At 39.2% G+C, this 20124-nt stretch overlaps 1 protein-coding gene across 1 annotated transcript in view; it reads left to right on the top strand.

Annotated features, from left to right (window-relative positions):
- The window catches only part of pappa2 (pappalysin 2), a 69915-nt gene that overhangs the window by 10613 nt on the left and 39178 nt on the right, over nt 1-20124 (top strand). Inside the window, exons 5-11 of the mRNA XM_079243955.1 lie at nt 3570-3718; nt 8320-8459; nt 8801-8954; nt 9375-9567; nt 10646-10779; nt 15528-15710; nt 18754-19057. Coding sequence (XP_079100081.1) covers nt 3570-3718; nt 8320-8459; nt 8801-8954; nt 9375-9567; nt 10646-10779; nt 15528-15710; nt 18754-19057 — 1257 coding nt within the window. The remainder of the gene's footprint in view (nt 1-3569; nt 3719-8319; nt 8460-8800; nt 8955-9374; nt 9568-10645; nt 10780-15527; nt 15711-18753; nt 19058-20124) is intronic.

Genomic DNA, 20124 nt, shown 5'->3' with positions numbered 1-20124 from the left:
CACTCATCAGTCATCGCATGGGGGTTGCAAACACCTATGTGTACTATTGTAGGGGGTTGTTGCTCAAAAAATTTGAGAACCACTGTGAGTTCGGCTGTGTGCTAGTGTGAGCTCCACGGTTATTTTCTGTATCCTCTGTCATATAATAGAGTTTTTCTATGGTTGCTGAGAACTGCTGCTCTGAGAAGAGGCCAACCATGCTTAAGGCATAGGTGGACTGCAGTGAGTGGGTCACTTCACTCCCTAAAACAAGTCAGTATCAAAGAAAAGACTTCAGGGTCTAACAAGTAGCTGTTGAAAAGTATGCAATGTAGTAATTGACTGAAGCAAATCATTCCATTGTGTGAAAGATCAGTATTTACCCTTTAGATTGTTTTTGCAAGTTCATTCATTCATTTTCCGAACCGCTTATTCCAATTCAGGGTCACAGGGAAGCTGGAGCCTATCCCAGCTGGCTTTGGGCGACAGGCAGGGTACACCCTGGACAGCTTGCCAGTCCATCGCAGGGCCACACACAGAGAGACGAACAACCACACTCATGTTTTTGCAAGTTATTTAGGAAAACTGGATCCAGGCAGTTGATGACAAAAGTCAGAGTTCCGCTTATAGTCTGTCACCATCAGACAAGACTGGTTCTCAGTTAGTGGAAATATGCAAAGTGCTTTGTGTTCAAGCTAATATAAGGTTGTTTTTTAAAAAACGATCCATCAACTGTTGGTATTTGAGATGTTTACATTACTCCAACATTGTTTAAAGGCATGCGAAGTGCGTCGTAAAGTACTCGTATGCAATGTGTTAAATTATTTCACTGCATTTTGTGTGACATCAAGTCTGTTTCTGAGGTCTCGATAACTGACTGGTCAACGGTAATATTTTAGAATGAACACACATCTATAACTGTAAATAGTGGCTGTGTTAGTGTTGATTCTTCGGTTGATATGCGCAGCATTTGACTCAACCGCAGATTTGCGTATTCATAACCTGGGTTTTCTCTACAGTAACGTAGACCCATTTATTTTTATGCTCCTTTGGCAGTGTCTTTCCTTCGAGGCATCCTCTCAGTCCCAGAAGTGAAAGAGTCAACTCTTTAGTGGTCAGTTTCTGTCACTTGTAATTGCCCAGCGTATGGTGATGCATGCTGCACACAGCCTCAGCTGAACTCAGCTCCAGAAATGGAGTGAGAAGAGAACTTAAGTCTTTCAATCAATGTACCTGGGAAAACACATTCTTATTTACTATATAACACATTCTCTGAGGCAGGGATAGCATTAGGGAGGGCATTACCCACATGCAGGGCTCTGAGCAGCACTTTTGGACAAATTTGGAGGTAAAGTGCCTCCATAAAGGTACATTTACATAGCACTTTTGGGAGGTGGAGGATTTAGTCTTCCTTATTTAAACCACTTTGACTTTTCCTCGACAAGCTAACCAGTCGAGCCCTTAGGCTGTTTGAACAATGTAATTAAAAAACAACCAAATCTGGAGACCATTTTTAATGAAAAATGTAAAGGATGGTAATGGAATAAGAACAACAACTAAAAAAAACCTATAAAACAAGGACATTACAGCTTGGTAAGATGATTAAATAAATGTAAGCATTGGAGCATGATCAAAAGTCTGACTGAGGTCAAATTGAAGCTGTGGTTTTAATAAATTAAACAAGGTTATCCCTACATCTGACACTGATCAGTCACGTTCACCTTTACTGCCTCCTCAAGAACGGGACATGATTACATAATATCAATCCAGCAACAACTTCAAATCAAAAAAGAAAACAAGACCTCTCAAGAAAGATGATTCATACACTTACCAGAGAATATTTTGTATGAATGTGAAGTAACCTGAAATCATGCTGTTCTTGGTCCATACAGCTAAATAGCTCTTTTCCTGCATCAGTCAGTTAAGATGTTCTGAAAAACCAGAGACTAGAAGCCAAAAGTGTCTGACTTTCAGGTTTCGGGCTGCTGGTGAGACCCACTTCATGGCTCTCAGACCCAGTGGGGCCTAATGATGATAGGTTCAAATGTTTTCCAGCTATGAAAGCAAGGGAGAAAAATGACATGTGACATCAGTGCACCAAGGAAAAACAAATCTGCTTCGCTCATCAAAGTGTTTCTGGGGTAATTTATCACTGACAGAAAAAGATGTGGGAACGGTGGGCTGCACGAACTGGTTTGCAATAGTGTGAAGTAACCTGACCAACTCAAACACTTTTGAGCTGAGGTTATGTTCAAGGCAGAGATGGATGTTGACAGATTGAAGCAAACTATCGTCTGCTAGAAAACAAGGAGTACAAAAGTCCTCAAACCTGTTTCTCAGAGACCGATTTGCTTCGTCTCAAGCAGAGATGATGTCAGCATGCCTACAAAAACACTCATGTTATGCGAAATGAATGTTTTGTTTTTGCTTAAAATGCCCTGGGCTTGATGAGAAAAGTCAGCTTCAGTAATGAGAACAGACAAATTCTGTTTTTTTTTTTTCTTTTTTGCTAATAAAAGCTTCCCATATTAGTAAAACAATGCACACCTATATTTTTAAGTTTTAACAAGTTTAACAAGCATAAACGTATGCTTTGCACCAATTCAAGGCTCCACTGATGAGGAGCATAGGTAAAATAACTGTTCTGGTGAACAGTGGTAGTGGAAGGCATTTCTCTTCAAAAAGTGTGACAATACGGTTAAAATCCTTTTTTTATGGTAAGCAAACTGACTGAGAGCAAGCTAACTGCTTTTTGACATTAAATGCACGTAGCATCTCTTGTTTTTTTAAGCTTCAAACATATCAAGACAAATATGGTTTATATTCTATGGGTTCCCTACAAAACATTTCTCATTATTATGTAACAAGTTTCCCGTTTTAAAAATACAACTGATTATGTAATAACGTTATACAGTTCATGTTTTTACAAAGAAACTATCACGTTATAATGTGATAAGGTCCCAAATGTTTTTTATTAGGGAGACAGCACTGGGCTTCCGTATGGAACAGAATCTATGAGGAAATAAGATTAGATAAAATCTTAGATAAAATCTTCAATTGATTAGATAAAATCAATTGAAACTATGGTCAATTCCAGTTTAAAAGAAACTTGTGGAGATTTGGACTTATAATAAAGTTAAGCTTCAAATAGAAATGACTAAAATGCAGCTGAACACAGGTTGGTCTTTAACCTGGATTTGAATAAAATGAGTGTTTCAGCTGATCTGAGGCTCTCTGGGACTTTGTTCCGGGCATATGGACTCTGGTAGCTGAAAAGACTGGATCCAGATGATCAGATGACTCTACCTAATCTGTGGATATAAGGAACTCTCAGAGCAGTGTTGGGTTCATGTTTTCTAAACTTTTCAGAACTTTCACATGAAATCACAATAGAAAAGCATGAATAAGATTCTGTTGAAGCAGAGCTGTTCTGGTGCCAGCACCTTTCTGGCCAGCAGTGGTCATATACAAAAGGTTCTTTCAGGGCAACATTTAGATGAGTTCAGCCACAAACCAGTTCAGTTGTTAAATTTGCCACTGCATTTTTTTTTGTGCTAATTTCGGTGGTTTTCATGTTTTTGCTTCTGCAGAGCTTATATGAGTGTGAAAGAGCTAAAGGAGGAATTATACCTGAATGGCACAGACACCCTCAATGTTTTCTTTGCCAGCAACTCGGTACGTGAAGAACTGGCAGGAGCTGCAACCTGGCCGTGGGCAAAGGAGGCGCTTACACACCAAGGTCAGTTATATAAGTATAGAAATCCACTTAACTGTTTCATGTGTGTCTGCATTTCTTGTTTTGGTTGTAAATATCTGAACATAGTACAATGTTTATTTTCTTTCTTTGTCTTTCCCCTCGCTACTTATTTTCAATAGGATTTTTTTTAAAAATGTTTTTTTGTTTTTGTTTTAATGTTTATTTAATGTTCTTCTGCCCCTCCTTTGTGTCTCTTACCTTGACTTGGTGACTTTTTCTGTTATACCATGGTCTAGGTGAATACTCGTTTCTGATTGGTTGAGGCGTGTCCAATAAAAAGTGATATAGGACACCAGTTAAAAAAAGTTTAATCAAATAGCCCAATAATTCTAAATCATTGTGCTGCTCAAACGCCAGTTGGTAAAGGAGAAAGAATATCTGGAAGGTTTATGTCAAACTGTGACCCATGGTTACTAATGAATGTATCTTATCTGCCAGTTTTTAAGTTATTTTATTTTTTCAGGTTAATTTAGATCATCAGTTGAATAATAATCAGAGTAGAAAAGAGAGATAGGAAAAAAGCCTTCTGACACCATCACAGTACTGTATTATGTTCATGATCTTTTTTTTTTTTTTTTTAACCTGTCCTGTCCAGCATCTCAGCATACTGAACAGCAATCTGCGTGCCATATTTTTGCCAGACAGATTTGCTCTGTCAAGGGAGATATCTCATGTAAATAGCTGCCCTTGATAATCTGAATATTTTTATTATTATGATAATTATTTTTTTAAATTTATTTATTTATTTATTTTCCTTTTATCATTTTGCAATCATCGTCAGTGTTGATATGGCCGAGCTGGACCTGGCAGGGAAAGAGGAAAAAAAAAAGAGGAAATGAAAGGAGGAAAAAGAGAGACAGAAAAGAAAGGCGTGTCTAAGCTGCTAAAGTTACAGTATTTGAAAAACAATATAAAGTACTGAAGAAATACAACAAGACATAAGTAGGATAGTGACAATATTCAAAAACAGACAAAAAAAATTAAAAATAAAAGTAAAAAGAGTAAATGAATTAATAAAATAACAATTACAATACCAACCATTATTAAACATACCTACAGAGAGTCATCAGCAACATTTAGTAGGAAGCAGATGGGAAGATGAGCGCTTTGTGGGCGTGCACGTGTGAGTGTTCAACCTGTGATCATGCAATCAAAGATCAGCTGAGTGCTTGTAGGGGAGCATGACCACGACCCGAGGTGTAGGGGGGGAAGCCAAGGCCCCCAGGGCCCATTAAGCCCACCATGCACAGAGCCCGGGCAGGCAAAGCAGGTAGAGCCTCCGTCCCCCGAGCCCAGAGCAGTGGAAGCCTCCAGGCAGGCGCCACCCGGCGCCACGAGGCAGGGGCACCGGGTAGCACAGGGCGACGGCAAGCCGGCCCGGCGGGCGCCGGGTGCTGAAGCGCGGGCCGCACAGAGAGCCGGCAGCCCACAGGCCCCAGGACCACCCGTTCCCCCCGGCAGAGCCCCGGCCAAGACCCAGCGGGCCCCGCCCACCCAGAGCAAAACCATCGCGGGCCGGCGCCACCACGATACCAGGGGCGGGATCCCCAAGGACAAGGACACGTCCGTAGACCATCCCCCCAACAACCCCTCCCCACAACCCTCCCGCTGCTTCCTATCCCCCCTCTCCAGCACCCTCCCCATCCCTCTCCCTCCCAAGCCCTACTGTCCCCAACACTGAATATTTTCTTTGCCAAATCTAACAAATATTTAAATCTGATATCTATGGACTATTTCCACACCTTTTCAACCCAAAAATGCATAGAGCTGGTATATGATGTCATTTAAAGCAGAGGTATACAACATTTTATAGGCCAAGGAGCCCGAAATGGCTGCAAAGATGGAGCAGGGACAGCTGAGTGACGTGTGTGAGCTTTTGAACAAGTAAAAACGTGCAGATCAGTGTAAACAATTCCAGCACACAACACTCTTCTACATAAAAGCTATTGAACCTCAGAGCGGTAAAGTAGCAGATTATCTTATCGCAACACAGAGATTAGAAAAAGGTGTATTTTGTGCCTTCATTCACCCCCTGTCCAGGGGTCACGATTCCCCGTTGAAGGCCTCTGTTTTAAATAAAATGTCACACTGGCAGAACTTCGCTGCTGTTTGAAATATTGTTTCTTCTCACACTTATTCTTGTTTTGGCTAAAGCCTCAGGGAAGGATTTGTGAGTTTGACCAGTTAATTTAAGCGTAGTTAAGTTTAAAGTGCCTGGTCTCTTCTTTCGTTTTGATGCCCACTTTCTCCTCCTTTTATGCATCTCTGCTGTGTGGCTTCCCTCTGTTGCTGTGTACACTCTGACGTTACATTCAGTTGGTTTATTCCTCATGTGACACGCATGGAACATGACACTTAACACCAGTGTGCTGACACACTCAGCGACTCCATGTCTCAGTGTATTTTAACAGTGCAAACACACAGCTTGGACTCGAGTTTAGGAAACAGCCCAGCAGCAGATGAGAAAGAAGTGGAGAGGATGAATAACTACTTTTTTAAACTGGTGCATTGCACTACTTTTGGAGAAAATCTACCCATTGTGTTCACACACCCAAACAGACTAATAAGGACTCACTTATATGCAGATTAAACACTGGACTCTCTTCAAATTCTTTAATTAAAAAAAAAACAAAACACCATACCTTTTAGGGGTGTTGATCGGCGCTATTTGTACCTTGTTGGATCAGCAGATCAAACTTCCTTGGATCATAGGGAGAGTTTAGAAATGGTACATTCTAGATTCTATAAGTATTTACCAGCTGCAGCAGAAAGATCACAAATAGATGACCAAAAATACTTTTTGAGATTTAAAGAACAAATGCAAATAAAATAAATAAAAAAATTTATTGAGCACACTTACACAGAAAGTTCTGAAAACCCTTTTAGGGAGGTGCAGAGATTCATATCTATTGTTAACTGACTTATTTATTACATTTTAATGGTGTATTTCTGTGAAAAGCATTACTGCTTGAGGTATTTAGACGGATTTCAAAATGCCACAATGAAACAAACTGGACATCCGACTGGAAATCAAACTGTTTTAATAAAGTTCTTCTTCTGAAATGGTTTCACATGACATTTATTTCATTTTCACAACATCTGCCTCTGTTTAAAACACAAGTTACTAGATGACAGGTTGTCTCCGGAGATCTTGTTGTTTAGTGTCTGCACATTTAATGTCTTCATTGCTCACCACTAAACACACAACTTCTACTTAGAGAATCAGAATATCATGTTCGCTCTTAAATATGTGGCTAAGAAATGGACTACATTTATTTTTTTACAGAAGAAATAATAACAAAAATGTACAAAAAACATATCTGGTCTTATTTAGAGGACACTTGAGTAACTTCGCTGTGCCTTTGTACAATGCTGTAAGATGTAGAAAAATACCAACTAACAGTGCGTGAAAGCAAACCTCTTTATAAGAACAAAAAGATTTAAAGATACTGCACTGTTTGTGGATGTGGTCAGAACAAAAGTGCTAAAGAGCAGGCTGGTATTTAAACAATAAACTTAGCACTGAAATACAAACATTTGCATTTGGTTGATTATTCCTCCCTTTCAGTAAAACCCCTTTGCGATGTAATACTCATCGTTGTAAAGTCTTGTTAGTAACCTTAACATTGAAGTAAAAGTTGTATTCTGCAGGGACACTATGAACGGCTAGTTACCCAAATAGTGTGCCACAATCTTTAATATTTTCCTGTCATCGACACTGTTGTTTAGCGGCATTATTCACATCACAGAAGCACAAACCCTTCAAGTAGATTTTATTTTTAAGATTACTGATCAAGCCTTCCGACAACATGTAATAGAACACCCAGTGGTATTATTTAAGGTGAGAAATAATAAACAAACACACATTTCCTTACCTTCATTTGCTGAGTTTACATGTGGTTACAGAAACATAAATATTTGCTTTTTTTGCCAGGTTTTCATTTGCATGGTTTTGAGCTGCAAGCTCAGAAACATTTAAATCGAAGTCACTACTTGTCATGTTTGATTTGGTTCCACAGTTTGATTTTATTCACTTTGCAGTTTATATCCAGGGGATATAATAATGATTAGTATTTACCAGGGGCCATATTACAGTCTTATTTCTGTTTTGTGTTGCAAAAATGTGCATTATTAGTCTTTTGTTGTTGAACAAAAGAGTTTTAACTGGATATAAATCTGCTTCAATTTACATGAAGTGTAGAAATACTTCTTTTTTTCAACACCCACCAATCCTCATTCTGTTTTCCTCTTTCTGCACAAAGTGTGCCGACAGTCCGCCTGATCCTGTTTATGTTACATGTATTTTTTTCGTCTAAACCTTGGACGGATTGCACTGGAATAATTTTGTTGTGCCGTGTTGCTGGCTCAATGACAAATAAAGCTGATTCTGATTCGGATTCTTATGATGGCTCATGATGTTTTATGGTAGATACTGTAATTAAATGCTTTTTATTGTCACCATGAGGTGATGGAAGTGTGGAGGTGATGCAATGTTAAACCTTCAACTTGTACCCTTTTTCTGTTTTATTCACATTAAAATGCTATTAATATGTTATTATTGATGCAACACTTTTCTTGTTCAGGTGGAATGGTCCTGAACCCATCCTACTTTGGTAAAATCGGCCACCACAACACAGTGATCCACGAGATGGGACACATATTTGGATTGTATCATGTCTTCAAGGGAGTGAGTGAGCGAGACTCCTGTGACGACCCATGTCAGGTATGAATGATAAAAACTGCTCGATATTTACAAAATAGAAAAAAGAAACAACAAACAACATAATCCCTGTTAGTTTTATACACTGTAAAACCTAACGCATAAAGAGTCAAATTTACTTTGGACTGACTACAGACAGACATGAAATGCGCTTCTCAGAAACCTGCTGGGATCTTGAATTCCTTAAAAATGGCAAGCAGCCAGTTGAAGACAAATCCCAGGTTTTCTGGGTGTTATGGACTTCTCTCTGTGAACTTCATATATGCCGATATGGAGTATTTTGCTATTGTTTGCTGTCATCAAATGAGAGTAATCCATTCATATGGCTGTCATTGCATTTGAAGGAGACCACCCCATCCATGGAGACAGGAGATCTCTGTGCTGACACAGCCCCAGCACCCAAATCCAAAGCCTGCTACGACCCCGTAGCTGTCAATGATACATGTGGGTTCTTCACCTACCAGGACACCCCTTTCAGGAATTACATGAGTTACACAGGTATAGAGAATGGATCTGCTTTTCTCGTATTGTTATTGGAGAGAATTACTCATAAAAACAAGCTATACGTCCCATGGCAGTGTGTGTATCTTGTACATTACATATAGTGATGATACGGGATATGAAGTAGATATAGTGTGTCTGTACTCTACAGCAGAAGCACAGGGCCATGCTTGCATGTTGCAATTTCTATTTAAAGTCATTCCTGAACCACTGGACCTAAAAGTGGGCTGATGAACCTGTAGGCTTAAATTGCTGTTCTGTGTGTTAACACACATAATCTCTGCACACACCAGTGGTGCATTTAATTATTTCCAAATATAACTGAACTTTAGTAGCATTACAGCCTTTTCTTTGAAGCTTTTTGATATGAACCTGACAAAGATTGACGGGAAGTCGCCTTTAATTTTGTCACATCAGATGACAACTGCACCAACCACTTCACTCCAAATCAAGTAGCCAGGATGCACTGTTACCTCGACTTGGTCTACCAAAAGTGGCTGATGGACCGTCTACCAGCCCCCATTCCTCTCGCCCCCATAGTGACTGACCAGAGCGCAGATTCTGTCTCGATGTACTGGCTCCCACCGTTACGAGGGCCGCTTTATGAGAGGTATGACAGTGTGTGTACTTATCATAATATACCGAAAGGAAGGAAATTAGTGTTTGCTCAATTATTTCTTTGTTGTAACAATGCTTCTTGGCTAAAAATCAAATACTATTGGCGGCCCTGGTAATTTTAAATGGTGACATATTAGAAGAAAAATGTATGTGTGGGATGAGCAAAATGTTAACTATGTGGGTTGTGCATCAGTTCAACCCACACACTCAGCATGCCATCATCCCACAAATACATTTTTCTTACAAATGGGGCAGCATTCACAAGCCTGACAGCCAAAAAGCATTGTTACAAAGAAATAATTGATCAAGAGAGCACAAATTTTCTTACTTTTGTGCTAAATACGTTTTTAAAAAAAAAAAAATCTCTTTAAAGAACACGACTGACTGTGGTCTCTCTGTTGTTTTACCGTAATACTGACAATGTCAGTGGTCAAATAATTAATCTGTTCCTCATCAGTAAATCAATGTGAGCACAAGACATCTTTTAGATGCATGCTGACCTGATCTTTTGATAATTTTAATGGAGCACTACGCATCCTGATGATCCTAGGAGCTTTGTTTTGTTGTGCACCGGGTCATCCATGACAAACAGGCCAGAGAAAAAGTGTGGCTCAGATGACCCCCATGATGTATAAAAACACTGGAGCCAACTTCCTTTTGCGTCAACGTGGGTCACTGGGGCTCCGCTGTGGTGCAAGGCCTGGAGGAGGTGCACAGAAGTGAGAGGGCCTTTGCCCATGGGGCTTGATGTTTCTTAGCCAAAAGCATGAAATGCCCGTATTTCCTGGGGGCTCTATACCTGTGGGAGATGTTGGTCTCATCTTTATTGATGTCCAATTTATATGTAATGAATTGAGCTTGAGTAGAAACACATGATACAGAAATGCTAAAAGCTGGTCAGCATGCAAAACAAAGCAGGATTTTTAATCATAAAATATATATTTAATCTCCAAGTTATTACAAAAAGATGCTGTTTTTCTTTGTAATAAATGCCCTTGTTGCTTACTGTAATGCACATAAGTGTTTTTAGTGAGGAAACGTCCTTCATCATTGACCCTGTTTTATCTTAGCGCCTCATTTCATGTGTCTGGCATCAACTGTGGAGACTGTGAGAAGGACGGTGTTTTCCATCAGTATGCCCATGAGGCATCTTCACCTCGCATCTGCGATACATCCGGTTACTGGACACCAGAGGAAGCAATTGGTCAGTAAAAACAGCTGGTGCATGCATGCATTTGTCTAAATCTACATTTTAGCATGGATTCATAGCCTCATATTATTCTTTGCAGCAACCAGGTACAGAATTGAATATTGTAATAATATAATTGCAACTATTGATATATAATCAAATAAATGATGGTGAAGTGATAATATGTGGAGATAATTTGGTAAATCTGCAGCTAAACTAGCTAAAACTGCCTCCTCGGATGCACTTTTCTTTGCTACATAACTATTGACATTGAGGAATGTGGTGGTTTCATGTTAAAGTTCTACTTCTGTCTCTTATTTATGTCAAGCAGATCAACTCCTCACACGCTAACACACACACTCCCAAAAGCACACAAAGTCTCTTTCCTGTAAACTTCAGGTGCAAGGCTAATGGGTCCTGGAAGAGAAAAAAAAGCACAAAATCATTAAACGATAATAAGCCTTAGCTGCAGACCCTCTCTGTGTCTGTCTTTTTTAGCCAAAGAGAGAACAAGGATTATTAGGCTAAGCATCGACTGGAGAAAGTTTAGGTTCCGCTCAAACACCAAACCACCATCATAAACTAAAAAGTGTATCCTGTAGGACCGTACTTTTGAACATTACACTACATATAGCCACATGGTCCTTGTTATTCCAATTATAATATCTAGGGAAGTACTGTTACTAACATGAAGGATACGGTGAGAGGAAAGAAACAAAGAAAAAGGAACACAATGAAATCAGTCATAACAAGAAAAGGAAGAAGGGAAACAAAATAGTTATGCAGGGAGAAAAAAATGATTGTACAAACACAACAACACTTTCCTTCTCCTCCATGGAAACTCTACCCAACAATGTGGAAATCCTCTTCTGGAATTTATGCTTTGAAAACAAGCGGCAACGAGGACCACGGGGGGATTACGGCTCCTTCATTCGCTGCCGGGTCATAATGATGATAAAGAGTCAATTACAGTCTTATTCTAAACAGTGGTATGCACACAAGAGGAGACAGCCAGTCTGCTGGCTTTCCTCACTCTCTTTTCACCATGTCCCACTTGCAAAGACCGTGATGTGTGGGTCACTTCATCCGCCAGTAATATCGCCTGCGACGAGGAAATGTGAGGGGGACTTGGGAAGAAATTCTCTCACTGAATGTTACCCATGCCGATACACATGAGCTTCTTGACTGATGTTTTTGGCTCATTTTTTGTTTCAAGTGGTCCTGCTGTGAGGGATTAAACTGGTTTATGTGGTACAACAAGTTCTACCAATGTTTTTATTTTATGATGTGAATGAGTTAATGGTGCTTCACATTCTTAAATGGGCTGAGTTAAGCAGAGAAATGTTGATAATACACAGTTCATTAAACCTAAAACCTCATCTAGAACCTGATAGGGAACATCAAACTATGTGACAAATGATTTTTCTACTTCTTCATTCTGCATAAATGAAAACCTGCATGTGCCAGCATGGCCACTTTGTAGACCTTACCTGGACCGTTCTGACCTAAACCTCTCTAACTTTGTTCTGTTTCACTTCAGCACACTGCACTATCATTTGATAGTGATTTAGAGTTACAAATACAATATTTTAATGTGATATTGAAATAAGATGCTCTTCCAGAAAGTCCTTGGGTTTGTTTTTTAGATGAGCCTAAAAACTGTTATGTGCCGTGTTTATTTATTTTTAATCAGTAACACATATAATGATAGCTACACATATCTTAAGGACACAATACAGAACTTTTGCCATTTTCACCCATAAGTGACGCTTTTTGACATCTAATTTGGCATCCAACTTGCCTCCTACCTGACCTGTTAGCTCTGTCCAGCCAGCAAAAGACGATGTTACAATGACTTGTTTAGTCCCTTTCTCTCTTTTAATGTTCTTGCGTTTACTCGCTGAATCAGTGACAGTGCGCGTTCAATGAATCAAATCTAGGCTGCAACGTTGCATAGTATCCCGTTTCTAGGACGCTGCTGGGCAGCAGCATCTCCAGAGATGAACATGTTAAATGTCATCGAGCAAGTCTGAAATGCTGAGTTTTAAGGTCAGAAAGTTACGTGATGCGTCTTAAACAAATCTATAAAGTGTTCTCTATTATATGACTTCAGAAGTTTAAATGGACCTTGATGTTTCAGACTAGTGATGAATACAACTTTTTGAGTGACGTTTTAAGTGAAGGGTGAAAGGGTTCATGTTTTGGGTTTAGAAACATCTTCATCCCAGCCAAATCACATTCATTGTTAAGGCAGAACAGGAAAACAGATAAAGAAACTGATTGGTCAGCAGTCCTTGTTGCTATACTGAGTAGTAACTCAGCCAGATTTTTTTTTTTTTTTAATGAACAAGGCTTCTGTTGCTGCTACTTTCTTTTTAAATTATTTTATATAAGTAGACTAGCTGCTCATTTGATTATTTCTGTGTTCCACTTGGACAATAGGAAAGTAAGCTCTCTGTTATACCTTAAATAAGGACTGTTTGCAGGTAGTTCTCATGATTCTTTTTCATGCTCCTTTAGATTTCCAGTGGTCTTAATAAAATGTGGAAAATACCACTATAAACTTACACAACTTTCTGGAGCGGCCAGTTTAAATGCATGGAGTGATCCAGATGACTTTATTCTACCCCTCTTTTGCAGGTCCTTGAGATCAGTTCCCAAAAACCTTTGAAGTTGGATTTTTTATTTTCAGTTGATGTTTCTATTGTCTGTAGTTTCTCTGTTTATTCTATTAGGCATGTTATCTCTAGTCATGTCCCAAACAGGCTCAGTGTGGTAAAACCCAGCAACCCACTTTGTAATGGTTAGCCAGTAGGTTAATCCAACAATCAGAAATAACAACATAATTCCCCTGTCACATATCATGTCTTTTTAGAGGCTCATATTGATCATATGAGCTACTTTTCACTGAAACGGTATTATGTTAGCAATGCCCTAGCTGATCATGGTGCATACAAGAACAAATGGTAAATGTGGCATATTCCAACATTCAGCTGAAAAATATTAAAGGGCACGAACAATTAGCTGGATTTAGTTTGAATATAAAAGATTAGAGACAGTACTTCTAAATCATCATGATCTCATTTCTCTCTCAAGCTAAGAGATCTATATACAGTGAGGCAAATAAGTTTTTGAACACCCTGTGATTTTTCAATTTCTCCCACTTTAAAGTCATAGGGGGGTCTGAAATTTTCATCTTAGGATGTCCACTGTGAGAGACATAATCTAAAAAAAAAAACATCCATCAAAATCACATTGTAAGATTTTTTAAAATACTTTATTTGTATATTATGGCTGCAAATAAACATTTGAACACTTGAGAAAATCATTGTTAACATTTGGTACCTTTGTTTGCAATTACAGAGGTTAAAGTTTTTTTTTGTAGTTTTTAACCACATTTGCGCACTGCAGGAGGGATTTTGGCCCGCTCCTCCACACAGATCTTCTCTAGATCAGTCAGGTTTCTGGGCTATCGCTGAGAAACACAGAGTTTGAGCTCCCTCCAAAGATTTTGTATTGGGTTTAGGTCTGGAGACTGGCTAGGCAACTCCAGAACCTTGATATGCTTCTTACGGAGACACTCCTTGGCTATCGTGGCTGCGTGCTTCTGGTCAATATCATGTTAGAAGACCCAGCCACGACCCATCTTCAATGCTCTAACTGAAGGAAAGAGGTTGCTCCCAAAATCTTGCAATACATGGCCCCGGTCATAAAACACAAGTAGAAATAAAGTATTCTACATCATGCATCTTTCTATTGTTTATCTTTCTCTTTAAATAAAAGGTTTTATGTCATAGATAATAAAATGTATAATGTATGTAGTACTAGATATATTTCAATATTTTATTTTTAATTATTGCTGCTATTTATTACTTATCATACTAATATGAATTAATAACATTTTATTTTAAATTTATTTTAATTTGAATTTTTAAGTTTTTTTTATAATGTTCTATGATGTTCTCAATTGTTTATTAAACTTATTGTTTTTTCATCATTTTGTTCCATACACTGTCATTGTACTTTCTTTTACCAGAATAGAATATTCTTTTACCAGAATAGGGCGAGTGACTTTTGAGGATTTCATCTTCTTTCATTTTCAGCATGAAACAACATTTTTTTATATAAAACTGTCACAACGGAATGGAGGTCTTGTTCCATAAAATTTCTCATTTCAAAGTATTTCATTGGGTGCCCTATAAAGGGTTAAAGAGGAAAAAAAACAGTTGGCAGAACCATGTTTGGAGTGGAGGGCTGTGTGTCATGATTTGAAGTGAGAAAAGAAAGATTTTAGCTTTGTTGAAAGTTTCAGTTTAGAAGCCCGGCTCAGCATGCCTCAGTTTGACAGGCAGAAAAATCCCATATGTGCATAAACACAAGTTGCAACTGACAGACAGTTCCACAGACTAAGCCAGCAGCCTGTGTACGTGTCAATATGGAAGGGATATTTTCATATCTCTAGATAATCTTTTTCCCGGATCTTTACGTGGCAAAATGGATTCATACAAATTTCCATTACTGTCCCATTTGACTTTAAGATAGATACTTGTGCTTTGACTTGAAGCATCCAAACACACATTCACACTACCACTACTATGTGAAGAATTGCTCAGTCTTGTGAGATAAATTCAACTTAATATTTGCATGAAATATACATCAAGTTTCACCATTTAATTTTCTGTCAATTTTGCAATTTGTGCATTTTCCTCGCTCTAGGGTTATAGAACGGATAATAGGTGTCTGTGTCATTTTATTGACCCCAGGACCGCCTGATGTGGAGCAGCCCTGTGAACCGAGTCTCCAAGCATGGAGTCCTGAGCTGAGTCTCTATGACACTAACGTGACATCGCCTTGTCCTGAAACAGAGGGCTGCACACTCACTCTGAGATTCCTGCACCCTGTCATTCCACAAGCACTTACGCTCTGGGTCACCTACATCTCTTCAAGTAAGTGTCATACCATAACAAATGTGTTCATCAGCTTCACCGGAATGTTTGCCATGACAGAGTTAGATATTGCTGGTTAATGATAGTAAATTTCAGAGCCCCTGGAACCATAAAACAATCAGTGGTGAGTAAAGTGAGTTCCACTTTTTGCATGACAAAAAAAAAGTGTCCTATTGTGCAAACTCAAGAAATTTAACGCTGCTCATATGTAGACAGGTGCTTGGAGATTTCCTCAGCAAGTCTGGCCAATCTCATCTGTGAATATTTATGAAGCCATTATCTGGTTGTTGTGCACACAACCATGAATTTGAACTTTGCTTTATCTTTGCTAACCTGAATGATTTCATCTACTCACTGTTTGTACTGATATGAAGCCAAGACCTACTGAGAGAGGAAAATGGCGTACTGTAACAGCTGTATAGTTATTCTGCCTTCACTTTGCCTGCCACCAGATATAACTCTACCATACTAATGAAAAACAAAAACTGCAGTTCATGCATAATGTGATACAGGATACATTAAAGGTTTTTATCTTCAACCCAACAAAAAAAGTTGGAATATTATGTTAAATATATTTAAAGAAGGTAATGATTTGCAAATCTCATAAAACAACATTTTATACATAGTAGGACATAGAAAGCATATCAAATGGTAAAAGTAAGACATTTTATGGTTTGATGAAAATATCTTATCTTAAAGTTGATCGAAGCAACATGTCTTGAAAAAGTTGGGACAAAGGCAAGAAAAGTCTGGTGGTACTTAGGAAAAACAGCTGGATGAGCATATTTTTGGTTAATTGAGTTATTTGGTAAAAGACCAATAAGATTATTAGTTACAAAAAGAGCACCTCAGAGAAGTAGAGTCTCTGGGGTATAGGGAAGGACAAAGGTTTAGCAGACTGCAAAATACAGCATCTAGCAGTTGTAGATTTATTTTAGAATTATGTTCCTCAATGGAAAATGTGAATATTCCATCAAATACTGCATATAAGAAAATAAAAAGATTCAGATAATATGAATACATCTCTATGTGCAAGAGACATAGCTGAAAACTATTGTTATGAAGCAGAACTGCATTACAAATGGGAATGATTCCGTAAAGAAATTCCCTACATGGACTTTGAAACATTTCACCTCAGTTCATGACCACAGTTCGCCACGGGATCCATAAGTGCATGCAAAGAAATCATTTGTGAACAGGATCCAGAAAGAACAGTGTCCGCTCTGGGCCAAAACTCTTTTAAAATAGATTGAGATAAAATGGAGAACTTCTGTGGTCAGACAAATCATGAACACCATGTCTTGGGTGAGAAGGAGAGGAATGACCTGGCTTGTTCTCAGTACTCAGGTTAATCTCTGACGGTATAGTGCTTGTGGAACTGACAACTTGCACATCTGGAAAGACACCAGCAATGCTGATAGGCACGACAGGTTCTGGAACACAGGTTTTTGTTGTCTCTATGCTCCAACACACCTGACCGAAATTCATAAATAGGTTTTGAATCAGCTGTGTTGGTATAGGGCAGTGTTTCTCAATTCCGGTGCACAGGCCCCCCTGCCCTGCATGTTTTATAGGCAACCCTACTTTAACACACCTTAATGAAATAAAGGGCTTGTTAACAGGCTGCAAAGAACTTGATGAGGAAGTTCCATAATCTGACTCAGGTGCTCTGGAGGAGGATCATGTCTAAAACATGCAGGGTAGGGGGGCCTGAGGACCGGATTTGAGAAACACTGGTATAGGGAAAACCGGCCCTCGAGGACTGGAGTTTGACACCCCTGTTCTAGAGCATCATTCAGCAAGACACTATAGACTGCATCTGTCAAGGCGGCATGACCTGCTGGTGTTAAGGCCTTTACACACTGGGACCAATGCAAATAAACGACATGAAACGGCAAATAATTCAGAGGTTAATCATCAATGTTTCTGTCTATGCCCAACTGCATTGCAAAAAAGTAAATAAATGATGATGAATAATGGGGAGAATAAACAATTCTACAACAAAATTGCAAGGCGACATGGTGGATTCCACATCATGTGCTGATGCTGCAAAAGAAAATACAAGAAGAGACACTGGGTTCATACTGTTCTAAAAAGGAGAGGGGAACTTGGGGAGTTTCATTGTTTAATCATGAGCTGAAGCTGGACCATGCCTGCTTCAGGACAGACTTTAGGATGTTTGTGGGCCAGTTTGAGGATCTGCTTTAGCAGCTAGCTTCTTGCTAGCAGAACAAAAATTATAAGGGCTCTCGGCCATGATGATACAAAGTATTAATAGAATTGCAGCGACAAAGTAACGCTTGCATAGCTCGCCACCGGTGATCTATCAGCCTTCTCTGATTGGTCAATTTTATATCTGACGGATGAAAACATCAAGAAAAATCTACCTCAGTTAAAAAAAATACAACTCGAAAAATCTCTGAATGGGATTTTGCCACTGATGTGAATGTTCACAATGATTTGACACTGATTCCATTAAATGTCTTACCGTGCAAATTTTTTGAACACAATATTCAGAGTTAGTGTGTAAAGACCTTTAAACTGACCTGGTTTTAAGTCCAGACCTTTTACCTACAGAAAACATTTACAATGCCATAAAACACAAAATGGAAAGGAGACCCAGTAGAATGGCTGGAATTCTATATCAGACAAAAAAACAGGACTATATATTTTTTTTAAAAGGCTTGACCATCAGCAGGACTCCTCTGTTCACAGATGTTTAGTTATTGTTGCTAAAAGAAGAAGAGATGCTACGCATTGGTAAACAAAGGCCTCTCCCAACTTTATTGGTAGATGTTGCAGTCATCAAACTCAAGACGCAAAACAGTAAAAAGGTCTCACTTTTACCATTTTATGTTTCCTGCATTCTGTTGTCAATACAATATTGGTTCATGACATTTGCACATTGCATTTTGATCTTTTCTTCACAGTTTGACCAGAGTCTGAAACTTTTGGCTTTAACATGAACTCAATGAACTTTATTGACCTAAAAAGTCGGAGTTAGTAAATTTATTTATTTATTCTTTTTTCTGCTTGTTTTCAGACAACCCAGCCATAGCCAACATTGAACTGATTACAGAGGACGGGAAAAGCATTAACCTTGGACCACAGCATGTCTACTGTGACATGCCCCTCACCATGCGCCTTGACACCCACAACGTTGCCATTGCTGCCATAAAACTCTCCACCTTTGATGACAAAATGGAGATTGACGCAGCAATGATATCTTCAGGCCCCGGCAACATTCTCTGCTCCGGTTGCCAACCATTGCTGTACCGGGTGCATCGACAGCCGCCTTTCACCGGTCAATCCCCCTCCCCTCAGACTCAGCAAACATTCACAGACAGGTAAAGGCTAAATGTTGGCAGGTATTTATAAAGGCAAGCTCCTTGATGTGTTTCCATTCACTGCAGTTAATCTTACAAGCTACAATCCTGCAGTGTTTTGTGGCGTAATTACTGGTGTTATGCAGGAGCTACATAAGATGCTAAACTGGGGTCCATGGCTCCAAAATGCCATGGATGGCACTTTATGCAGGCAACTGATATGTCTTATAAACATAACTTTCAGGCATCAATATCTCAGGGAAATATAAGAAAGGCAAAGAAAAAAGAAAAGATAAAGTCAGCTTAGAATATAGATGCAACAGCATGTGTGTGTGTCCTCAGATCTACTTATACATAAACATGCTTATTAAAAGTGTTGCGGTCTGGTTCTGCTTGAAAAGTTCAGAACAACAAATGTTTCCAACATGGGGATCTTGAGTGTAGCTGATCCAAATTTCTTTCAACAACCATATACTAAATCAATAGCTAGCTGGAGTTTTGGGGTTACGCTGAACCAGTTTGCATCCCGTCATGTATTGCAGGGTGTCCGAATGATTACTGGAATCCAATTGCAAAGCAACAAGTCAGCTTTTCCTTTTTTTTTTTTGACAGCTGCATCACATGACTAAAGGTCATTTGGGGCTGATTTGAAATCATTGCGGCCCTGAGTTTCTGAGAAGTTGTCGCTATGTTACAAGGCTGGAAGGGCTGGAGGGAGGGGGGGGGGGGCTTCAAAAACAGTTTGTTTTTCAGGGAACACGTCTCCTATGTTACACAAGCTGTGTCTAAGTGCAAAAAGATGTAAGAACCAGTGGGAATTGAGTTATGTGAGACTGAGGAGGGCAGAGAAGGGTTGATGTGAGGAAAGGAGCGTGTTTGAGAGTGCTGAGCTTGGAAAAGAAGGAGAGGGTGAGATAGTGGAGAGTAGAGGAGAAGAAGAAAAGGAGAGAGAAGGAGAATAATGGTTATTAGGGATATTGAGGTATGCAGACAGACAAAAGAGAGGTGCAGATAGACAAGTGGAGGACGGTTGTTTGCAGTAGGAAGCCAAAGTAACACATAAGATTAGAGGTTTGATATAATACAAA

Source organism: Telmatherina bonti (assembly GCF_933228915.1).
Source record: "Telmatherina bonti genome assembly, chromosome: 7".
NCBI lineage: Eukaryota > Metazoa > Chordata > Actinopteri > Atheriniformes > Telmatherinidae > Telmatherina > Telmatherina bonti.
This window is presented reverse-complemented; position numbering and strand designations above follow the sequence as displayed.